General features: G+C 42.7%; 1 protein-coding gene across 4 annotated transcripts in view; it reads right to left on the reverse strand.

Annotated features, from left to right (window-relative positions):
- The window catches only part of LOC120951089 (KH domain-containing, RNA-binding, signal transduction-associated protein 1-like), a 44064-nt gene that overhangs the window by 22667 nt on the left and 9259 nt on the right, over positions 1-12138 (reverse strand). For 3 of the 4 annotated variants that reach the window (XM_040369612.2, XM_049605552.1, XM_049605554.1), the window contains exon 2: positions 5502-5776. In XM_040369612.2, the coding sequence (XP_040225546.2) occupies positions 5502-5595 (94 nt within the window). In that variant the 5' untranslated portion in view covers positions 5596-5776. The remainder of the gene's footprint in view (positions 1-5501; positions 5777-12138) is intronic. The other variant, XM_049605553.1, reaches the window with a different exon arrangement.

The raw sequence follows: 12138 nt of genomic DNA on the forward strand, positions 1-12138 counted from the left end.
CGCACATCGTACGGTTGCAGTTTAAGAAAGATGCAAACCTGCTCTTTCGAAACAGCAAAGACCATTTAATGTACTGGAAAACGTGTGACTGCGATTGAATCGAAAAGCAAACCTCTCCAGTGACTCTTCAACTGTGGACACGGTTATGTACCGGCGTGTTCTATTTCCGCACAAGCTTTTCCTGGAACGAAATGATATACTTCTGCTTGAGCAAGGTACAACTTGGCTATATCCGGCGGATATCACCTTCGCTTCACTATTGCGCACTACTTCTTTCCTTTCGCCTGGCTTCACCGGACCTCAGAAACGGCTAGCCAGTACCACCGGCTTTCCGGTAAATGCATACTTTATCGGGGAAAATTTTCGTGTGGTTGAATATTGATTTGCAAAAGCCGGTTCAAGCCCTGCTCAACGGTTCTGCCGTCAAAAGTTCTCGGTGCGTAAACGAAGCCCCCGTAGGTAGGTTTGGTGATAAGTCAACTCGAGAGCCCGTACGCAGCACCGCAAAACCGCAGCATCCATGCAGGATGTACCGTATACACGTGAATATATACACCTGCAAAATTTACGAGTACCGCCACCACCACCGACGGATAAGGCAGACGTCGCGGTCGTTTTCCGAAACACACGTGTGCAGAAATTCAACATACACCGGTGGAAAAGCGGTATCTCGCAGGCTCCCGGGGGAAGAAGCCCATCGGAGATTTATACATCGGTAAAATCAAACAAATTGTTCACACATACATACATCAGGTACGCGGGTACGCAAACGTGACGCGCGGTTTCCTCCGCGTTCTGCTCTCGATGGAACGTGCGCCACTTTCCGTTATGAGCTACACGAAAGAAAATGTGACACCAGTTGGGAGCGGAGGGACGTGCGATGCTGGGCGTGCGATAGCGGAATCAATCGTCGCGTTCGCGGCGTGTAAGGACAACGTGACAGTACCAGCGACAGTGGCAGAGTGTTAAAGTGTGCTAAGATAACATTAAAAGTAAGTTATCTTACAGCGCCCGGTGGTGTGGCGCCATGCTAATGTGCCTGCGGTCGGTACGGAGATTGCTTGCAATCAGGTAGTACATGCATGCCGGGGGAAGCTTCGGCAAATTTGTTGACTTGATGCCGTAAGATCCATTATCGGGGCGGTGTATCTATCAATTGAGCATACTGTTTTGTTCACTTATGAGTTGGGAAACGCCTGAACAGCATGGTCTTCATAATAATGCTTCCCGGCAGTGTTAATGTAGAGGGGATCAATCAACATACATCAAACGTGCGAATTTCGCTTTCCCCCTCCTGTATAGCACACTGTGCGACGGATAACGTGTGTGGACGTCGAGAAGTGGGTGAGTTGAAATTTAATTTCCGGACTTTTGACACGCGGAAGTAAACGTGCTTAACCTTTAGTGCAAAAATTCAATTTCTAAGCTGCATTTGGGTGAATTTCATTACGAAATGCAATGAACGTAAACGTGTTGCTTTTTTGTAACAGGATATTTAACAGCGCTGGAAAGGATGTATAAATATCTGGAAAATGGAATATGTAAATTCGTTCTTTGAAACTGTTGTTTTTCGTTTTAGAAGAATGTTTTTTTTGTTTTGTTTTGTTCCATCATAGAGTTGATGGGTTCAACATGTCGTTTGGAATACAAATGCATGCTCTATCCCATCAACAGTGATGCAATGTTGTATTGAACATTGAAGTACAAAAAACGTATAGAAAAAATAAATTTATTTTGAAAGTCATTGTTTAAAAAACATTTATTTTATGTTCAAAGGACAGGAAAAAAAGAATTCACAATGAAGTTGATATCTATATCGATACGAAGAAGAGTTTTGTTTTTGCAATGGTAACCTCACAAAGTCAAATTTAACCTTAAAAAAGCAAAAACCGTGCATTGATACCCTTCAAAATAGCAGAATGTCACTGGCATTGCCAAGTGGACAACGATTGTGAAATAAAATACCATTCAACGTCCAACGTTGCTTTGACAATCTAAGGGGGAAACATTCAATACTGAAAAATATCATACAAAAAACAATCCAATCGATCGATGGGCATGGATGGATGTTTATGCCGCTTTTGTTTTCAGTTCGGAGTTTTTTTGTGGTTGCTGTTGTCGTCGTTTTGCCATTTCAAACACAAATCCTCCAGCCAGGCTTTGGGATTTTGTTTCCTTAGGCTGTGTAAACGTACGCGCGGCACTTCACTCTGCACGCTGCAGTGTGCTTTGTTTTCGCTTCGATCGTTGGTTGCCCGCCTGTTGGGAAGGTTTTCCATTCGATTGAATAAATTTTGCACAACACAATCAATGGGCATCTATTTCTGTGGTTCGTCTCGTTGCTCGATGGGCGGAAAAGCTTCGAACGAAATTTACATATCCCTCGAGCAACTGCACCGTTTATAAAATAATAAACGATATTGTTATTGTTCCGTGATAGCGTCACTATGCGTCGCATATGTTGGACGTAAGGTGTGCTTTAAAGTTACCGAATTTGAGGATAAATACATTTCTGCCTTACCTTTGCCTTAAAGTCGACCGATCGAAAAGATAAGACAACGGGGCAATAAAATCAATACCCCTAGGCGGTACAAAACAAAAGCCAACCGTTTGCTGCACATTTGCTCGTATCAATTTGTGTTTTTGAAGCAGGGTTTGCATCATTTTTCACTGGCCCTGCTTGCCTGGCCATGCCCTGGCTTAGAGTCGCACATTCAGCTCACCGGGTCGGCTGGATGTAATAGACTTCCGCACAAATCTTTTCGAAAGGTCCAGCCATACCTATCAGCTATGCTGATGCTGGCCGATTCGATATGCTGCAGCACCGCTTACGCCCGCACCCTGGGATAGGGATCAAGATTGAGCGGAAGATGAGGACGTAAGGTTGGGCTCGATCGAAACGGAAATCGGTCCTTGGAAAGTGAAAAAAGAACAACAACAACACGACTCACACTAAATATAAGAGGCCGTGCAGCATGATATGGGAATGATGGCGGGAGGCGGTTCTTGCAAAGGAATCCTGTTATTGGATTAATCAAGGGTGGTTATCTTTCGTCCTTCCGGAGGTAGATTGCAAGAGAAGGAGTAACACTCGAGGACGGCGAAAGAGGAGCGACAACGCACTGGAAAAGATCCAACAACTTTCCCTGCTTCGGTAAACTTTATAAACCTCCTGGGCGCAGTACCATCGGGTACGGCGATGAGGGTCTTCGGTTGGGATGCCCCTCGGGCTGCCCAAGTATGGATATTCTGTCCATTAAATCCTCCACGTCCACGGGAGGTTGCTTGTGATTTTGCTTCCCTACCTGCCGGCCTGCCTGCGATATGCACGATATGCTTCTTCACACTGTTTCTGCGTTTCGCTCGCTCCAGTCCGCTGCCGCTGCTTCTTTTCGATGATCCGCTTTCGCAAAATAACTTCCGGAGTAAACTGGTCGGCCATAAAAATACTTCTTTTATTGGCTTCAAATTGATCCCAAAACCGAGCCCTTGAAGTTGGCTCTCGTCTAAGGACGTGCGTGTATTGGTGAGTGTGTGTGTGTGTGTGTTGAACTTTGGCAGGGTCCATATTTTTATCGCTTTCACATCTCGCCACAAGCGCTGCTGGTGAGCTGAGGTGTGTCCGTGACGGGCGGACACCATTCATCTTACCGCCGGGTTTTACGATTACACGAGTGATGATGGATCCGATTGGAATAATTCATCTTCCGGTCGGGCCCATAAACATCATCGTTATCATGAGGTAGGCGATAAGTTTTATTGCGCTATGCTAAAACCGTTTCCCCCAAGAACAACGAAAAATTGCAGTAATTACATGTCATCATGTTATTTCCAGTGTGTTTTGTGGCAGGGCGTACGGTAGGGAATGAAGCTAAGCTAGTTGACTTGTGTCGGAACATTAGTTATGATTCACAATCGAAACCCTCGTTCGAAGAGCGTATGGTGCCATAAGCATTAAATTTCGATTGGAATTGATTTTTAGCTTCGGGGCAGTTTCGAGGTTCACTTTTACTGCTGTTGCTAATAATATTCCCAGCTTATAGTCACCATGTGGGATGGAGCTAAACCAGCGCATGAAGTTGGTAGAGAATAGTATAATGATAAGCTTTTATCCCAAGGCTCTCTGCAACGCATGAAAATGGTGCTGCACGGCGGTTGGTCCGGGCCGTGTTAACTAGAAGGCACAATATCAATCACAATCCTCGCCGGAGGGCAATAACATAATTAAACCGTTCGTTTCCTCCCTTGAGCGGTGTGCGTATAGCGTAGCCATTTAATTATGATTTTCGCATGATTGAAGATACCGAAAGCTAATTCGTTGGTTTCAGTCTCATTCGCCGAAACGTACTTTGGTGGGTTATTAACTTTGCTAACAAAAACAAACGTCATTCTACCGAAACTACTCCACTTGCGGCAGCATACTCCGTCCGTCTCCAGGAAGCCCTTCTGGCACATTTGTTTGAAAATTAAGCTAAAAAAACGCATCCGTGCAATTTTGCACAAACAAATCACCTTTCATTTAGAAAAGATAATTTAGGCTAAGTAGTAGAGCGGCGCTTCGGCACACCTGATTCTCTTGAAATTATTTCCTACCCGCACGGGTCCTGCCTAAGCTCATCAACCGCTTGCCGCGTTTGTGCTACACCCATTTTCCGGAATGCAGAAATTGCACTCCGCCCTGTACGTACAACAGCTAGCAAGCCAGCAGGAAATGCACTCACTGTATGAAGCTCTCGTAATTTGCAACTTTACCTAAGCACAATGTCGAACCTTTCGGGGCGACACCTGGCACCAGTGCTTCGGTTTCAAGTGCACGCGAACAAGAACCCTAGCCGCCTAGGTGCCAGGTAGACGTGCATCACTTTGTCCCACGGGTCTAGTGTGAACGGATTGTTACGATGCTCGCTTTCGCATTTGCCCCCAAAACGGCGGCAGCACTGCCAAGCACTCCAGGCTTTGGTGCAGGCAAATGTGTGCTCCCCGCAGCATGTGAGGGTTTGTGCTACATTTTGAATGAGCTCCAAATTGGAGTGTCACCGAGCAGCGAGCATTCTCTTTCTCTCTCTCTTTCTCTCCCTGCGCTGCACGCCAGGTGGTGCTGCAACGACATGTGCATTAACTTCTCCTGGACCATCCGTTTTTCGGTGCGGCAAGATGGCTTCATTACGGTACGGCTCCGGTGTAAGCAAATACCGTTCAGCCAACGTCCATTGTTTGCTTTCCTGACGTCGCAAAGGTGCAAGGTGCAAAGAAGCACAAATGCAGTCCAGAAGACAAATTTGCACCGTTGGTTCGCTCATTATGTTACTGTTGTAGGCGTCGATTCTTTGAAGCTGTTATAAGGAACAGTGCCAAGCCTTTAGCCCATTTTCTCGGTGGATCGTCATGCAAACTGTCTAAAGTTCCTGGAGCGCAAATGAGAACCCTTTTGCTTTATGTCTTAGCTGCACTGGAAGGTGTAGTATGCGGAGCAAGCATTTACTTTGTGCCATTTTACTTACCGGAACTGCTGCTGTTACTGTTTCGACTCGATCGGTCGTCGTGAAGTCCCATGCTGGTTTTCATCATGTTATCCATCACACTCGCTATTTCCATACTAAACTGACACACCCTTACACCCACACACACACATTCACTAACACATACACACTCTAGCTCATGCACTTCACTGCAGTTGAGCGAATTAGCTTTCAAAGAATAGATCTATCGTATCTTTCTTTTACTATTTTGCACCAAGTTTTAATCATACAATATCACTTAATCAATATCGTCACTGCTATAAGATTCATATTGTATAAGATTAAACAACTAAAGTATATTACTACTGAATAAGATATGGTTCAACAAAAACAATATATGTAAAAAAAGATAATTTGTAAAGAAATCAACTACTACTCTTTGTTTAACTTATTTTCCCAGGCTCAAAGATGTGTTTGATAAAAACGACAGGTTTAACGCAATATTATTCAAGATATAATGAAAGCACAGTTGACACAGTCAAACTCTTTCCTGAAAATAGAAGAAAAAATAGAATAATATATATTAGGTTTGGTTTTATCTGGTAAATTTCAAATATAAATAGGGATCCTTTCGAACTGAGATTCAGAACTAAAAAAAAATAAAAAGAAAAAAAAGAACTCATAGAAATGAGAAGATAAAACATGCAAAGCGCAATACAAATATCATTCGACCATTATGCATAATAGTTTCGCGCATTAACTTGTATGGTATTAAGCTGTCAAAGACAGTACAGCAGGTGGCACCCAGCAAGAAGCCAATGCAACAAAACCAGCAGGTCAAGTTTTTCCTTCGCCAAAACTTTGGAGCTCGCCAAACGACACATCTCTACTCTGACCAGCAACACGAACTCTTGCCCGAGTCGAACGACTGGGTGGCAGAGAGAAGTTATTCGACACTTTCCCAACCCGTCGTTCGCCTGCAAATGCATCGTTTTGTAATGCTGCTCTAGATACGGGAATGTTTTTGCTAGCTGCTGGGTGCGGAGCAAGGTGGAGAACGGTCTGGGCTGCAGCAAATTATTTAAAAAACCCCAAGCGGCAAAGTTATCGTTTTGCATTGGCAGTACAGATGATTCAATTTATCAATGAGGAAGCATGAACTTCGTCAACTTCGTTATCAACTACGGTGCAACTGACAGTACCACCACCATCAGCAGCAACAACAACATTAGCTCCTCCAACGCACCAGCTGGAAGTTGTGGCATAGTTGGAAAGCGTAAACTACTTTATTCTACACTTTATTTGCTTTTGTATGACGCCATCGTGATAATGTTTAGTAAAGCCACTGTATTTTACAATGGACATAATTTCATTCAAATTAAATAGTTTAACCCAGCACTTTTGAGAAATTTGTAATGAGACATTAAGATAACCCCGAAAAACAAATATTCCTGAAACCGTTTACACACTATTCCAGGATCTTCCAAATTTAAAATAAAATAATTTAAAATGGTATTGTGAGGAATTCATTAATGGAATTAACTCTGTTCAATTATCCTTGCATGTATGACATTTATAAGTACAGCAATATTTAGCTTTAGTATAGAACAATAACCAACATTGAAGGAAACCACGATTTGGTGAATAGTTGTTCTTTAGAAAAGTGCTTAAAAATTAATTTTAATACCATGTAGTTGATTCATTTTATTTTGTTTATTGTTCTACAGTTAGCTAGCAAATGTTTGATTAAATCCATTCATAAGGAAAGGCAACTGGTTAATGTTGTATGGAAGAAATCAAAATTTGGTTTAAATCTCTATATCATAGGTATATCTCATACACAGAAATCTTTTTTTACTGAACTTCAGTAAAATTTTACTGAAATTTTTTTAACTGAAGTTTCAGTAATCCTTTCAGTAAAAAGAATGTTTACTGAATCATTCAGTAATGTCCGATGCTCACCAAAATGACAGCTCGTTTACTGAAATCCCAGTAAAGCCATTCTCATATTACTGATTATTCAGTAGTTGGTAGCGATTAAAAAATGACGAAATACTTCTTTTAAATTTAGTTTTTATTGATGCGCAGATATTGCCAGTCGCTCAGTTCATATAAATACATGTTTCGTGTTGTTTTATAAAGTTTTTATACTGTATTTCACCGCCGCAAGTGTAGATGGTTCAGTAAGCGCTCACAGACACCACGCAATTTCAGCACGCACAGTGGATTGTAGCAAACATTTTACACACCAACACGGCTGCCAATTGTTTTAAATTACTCCCGTAAGCCGAAATACCACCTGAAATTTCACCAGGGTGCCTGTAAACGCCTACAAAATCAACTTTTTGCACATCACGAGCAAGTGGCTACCGCATTGTGTTGTTTTGATGACCTGACTGACAGGTCGATTTGACAGAATGGATTGCTGCATTTTCAGTAATTTGTTTTACTGATATCCAGTGAAACGACTAATTTGACACCTATTTTACTGATTTTCAGTAATATATGTATTACTGAAATGCATTCAGTAAATTGCTTTACTGAAAATCAGTAAAAAAATGACATTTATGCTGAAAATCAGTAAAATATTCTAATACTGAACCGTTTCAGTAAAAAACTTTACTGAAGCAGGATGAGAAAATTTGCTGTGTAGGTATATAGGTATATCTCATTGCATTGCAACAACACCTTCCCGGGGTGCAACATACTTTCCATGAAACAAAATAAATAAAAGCAGTTTACATAGCATTCTGCAAAGGTGCTATTAATTATTTAATTCATTCCAACTAAACGAGAACAGACACAGGCAACAAGCGTTGCAGTTAAGTTGGCCAAAATCGTACCAGCACCCGAACGAAACAACCCATCAACACAAAGCTCATCGAAAAATCCAATTTGCAGTCAACCTTTATTCCATTCAGCACCCCATTTAAGGGAGAAAACGGGCAAATTACCTACCTACCGATTGCCCAACTACCAAAGAACAGACAAATTGGTGGTGGTGATGGTGCACCGTTGACATGGGAATTCATTAAGCAAAAATCCCGTACACAGTCCACTGGTGCGCTGTTTGGACATTCCCGGTGGTGGGACGATGCGATTGCATTCGAAACTGTTTGTAGTTGCATGTTGACTTTTTTACCTAGAACAGTGCCATATATCTGGTTCTCGCAAAACAAAAAAAAAAGAGCGTGGAAGAACGAAAAAATGCGTAATCTGCAACATTTTATTGAAACGACGAAACAATCCACAATGAAAATGGCAATGTTCTGCGTATGTCAATAGGTCGTTGCACAATTTGACATGTTCCCACCGGTAATAATTAGTATCGAAAGGGCAGTTACATAAACAAAGAGAAAAAATCTTTCGCATAGTATTTCCATAAGTCCCAGTAGCTGTTGGGTATTAATAAAAACCGCAAAATAGAAAAGCGATTTAATCAATCAATAACTTTAAACCGATTATACACAGTTTTGGAAATCTATCTTTTGATGCGATCAATAAAAAATACCTTAAGTATACCTTTAAATACCTTACAAAATAAACCCACATTAATCGCATTCCACCCAAGTAACACAAACACACCATGCTACCGTCATTTCATAAAACTATGCAAAAAGAATAAAGCAATTATTAGCCCGTACGCTCTTCCGCGCTGTCAATGACTGTCGTGCCAAGCTTACTTTTACAACCATTGAATCGCGTAGAACGGTATAATGGCAGCGCAGCGACCGGCAGCACGTGCGAACGTAAAACTATCTCTGTTGGTAAAACCTCATCTCGGGGAAAACCTCATCAATCACGAGTCCACATGCCCTGCCGCGCCTCTACGTTCGCTGCTTGATAGCGCCGCCGAGCAAATGAATGAAACTCAATCCTGTCGGGTTGTTTTAAGCTCAAAGCGCTCTGCATCTAGCATTCGCCTACCCTACTCCCCATCCGGATTTTGCGTTCTGCGGGTGTTGGTGTGCATGGAAAAGTTCACGCTACCCAAGCTACCGAAGGGTTTGGTGCAGGAGGAGCAGCAAATCCCGCCACAGGGACACGGGGCCACTACACGATAGTGGCTGGGCTGTAGGATGAATCGGCTACTCGGCTACAGCCACGGTGTTCGGTAAGGTATAAAATAGCAATTTTCAATTTATATCAATTTTAAACCCGGCAATCCAAACTCCCGGTCCATACTGCCATCTCCCTTCTCACCCAATAAACTGCCAAGCTGCTGTCAAACCGATGGACAGCGTTTACCTTGCACCGCACCAGGCGCACCGACCCGCCACGGGTGATCTGCTCGACCTGTGCGAAGAATTTCCGGTTGATCGGTTAAAATTTCCTCACTATATCCAGCATCGACCCGACACGGTGGTTGAAAGAATGCACCCGTGGTGAGCAGTATGGCAGGGCAATGGTCGTGTGAAGAAAGGGGAGAAATGCTGCTACATTGCACCATGCGAGATGCGCGCTGATGAAAAACAGTGGCAAACCGCCGCTCGGAAAAGCGTACCACCATCATGCGGGAAGCAAAAGCCACCGAGACCAAACGGCTCTTACAGATAATCGTGGCTCCGAGGGGAAATGGCGGAAATGCTGAAAATTCGCATCCGGCGTATCGGTCGGTATGCCGGAGGGTTGCCAGTGTGGTTCAGTAATGTTCCCCTGGCGATAAATGAGTTATCTTCTTCACACGTAGCTCTGTTACCATCGCCAATACCCGACAGGGGAACCGCTGTCACAAAAAGACAGCATTTTATCACGATCGTGGCTGCGGCATCGGTGGAGACTATCGATAGTCGGTTTTATCTTTAGACTCATTATGTTGCTCATTACATTTTCTTGTTCCAGCTGAGCGGAACATGGCGGTGGTGCGAGATAGAGTAAGATAAATCGTTGCATTAAATTGGTTATTTTCCTGCGATTTGTTTTGTTATTTGGGTTCAAGAGTGTGGAAAGTTCAAGGTGACAAAATTATCAAAATTATTTGAATTATCAAATTATTTTCAATCGAAATCCAAAACTATTTTAGAGTACAGAATTAAAACATTTGGAAACCACACAGAATTCAACCCACATAGTATTATATAGCCAAACTAACTTCGCCGTATAGTAGGCAAATTTTTACCAACATAGGTGGTGCTTCAACTTTGCCGAGAGTTCAAATTAAAGACTCTCAACCACCCCCCCCCCCCCCCCCCCCCTCTTCCCTCGGTGAGTGTCAGTAATGAAACATCCTTAATGAACATAATGCAGTGGGACGTACTTTTGTGTCTAATTGTTAAAATTAATCTTTCGAAAAAGCAAAACATTTTCATCATACAAACTCTATCCTTTTCACTCGAGGTGTTCCCCATTTATGCTACCTCCCCAGACGCCCAGCCATACGAACAACACAGCCAAACGAAAGTATCGCCACAAAAAGCATCCCCCTTTGGCCACAACATTAGAAAAACACCGAAAATCCATCCACAGCTGGTCCCTTCTAGCTGGATCCGTTATCGTGCGTTCCCACTCTTACAGCCACACGGCCTTTGCACGGGTGCATTTCGAGTACCTTCCCTTTCACTCTTACCATTCGCTCACTGGCTCGAACATACACCAACACACTAACGGCGGTGCTAATGTAACAAAACCTCACAGGGCACCGATACCCAGGGTATCCTTTTTTGTGTTAGCCCCTTCCGCTAGTGCACACACTCTATCATTTCCCGGATGTCAACCATTTCCGCAAATGTGTTGTACCGGCACAACATTTTTGAGTTTTCGGTCCCTTTTCTGCTTTTGTCCTATATTTTTCTTTCGTTTTCCCTAACTCTCGCCCGCTCTCTAGTCAACGACGTCAGCCTAAACCCCTTCGAGGCACCTAAAACCATGTTTAACTCAAGGGTTTGCGGCTCTCATCCTGGGGACAGTTGCCGGTGGAGCAACGGATGAGCTAATTAATTTTGTTTCGTAGCTCTGTCTATCGTGTAGGTCCATCGTGTTTCATCGAATGGAGCCTTTTTGCTGTGCCTTGCTTTTGCTGCCGTCAAGAGTTTCTGGAGTTTTCCACACAATCTCCTTCCGATTCTATCGCATGTGGGTGATGCGATAATACAGTTGGCAGTCGGCCGCTGGTGGTGGGCGGTACATGGCTGTTTAAACTGCGAAACAAAATGACATAACCACAATCAATCCTTTTGCGGGGTTTGTGGTTTACAGTTTGGGAAATGCTTTTGTATCAAATGAGGAAAATCGGATGATGGTAGTTTTTTAGGAAAGAATTAACGACCATTCGCTGTGTGAATGCTGCTGAAGAATAGGAATTATTACTTTCTAGTTTCGAAATATTAGTTACAACACACAAAATGTAACAATATTATAACTAAACACACGTTTAACTATTGAAATATCTTAAGAGAAAACACTTCCACGGAAAAAACTGTGCGCAGGAATCGAAATTATCCGTTCTTCTAAATATTACCCTTCTGTTGTTTACTTTAAAAGGTTTATCTATGAGTTTCATGAGCTTTATCATAGTTTTATGACAATTTATAACATATCTTTGAACCATTTATTTGGTTTATTCGCTATAAACCAGTCAATGAATAGTGGAGCGAATTCAAAGATATCTGGAAACTATATTGGCATTTTAGGAAAACATTTTCTATACAAAGTATGATATAATCATTAGCGAACATCCGTC

This window comes from Anopheles coluzzii, chromosome 2, assembly GCF_943734685.1.
Source record: "Anopheles coluzzii chromosome 2, AcolN3, whole genome shotgun sequence".
NCBI lineage: Eukaryota > Metazoa > Arthropoda > Insecta > Diptera > Culicidae > Anopheles > Anopheles coluzzii.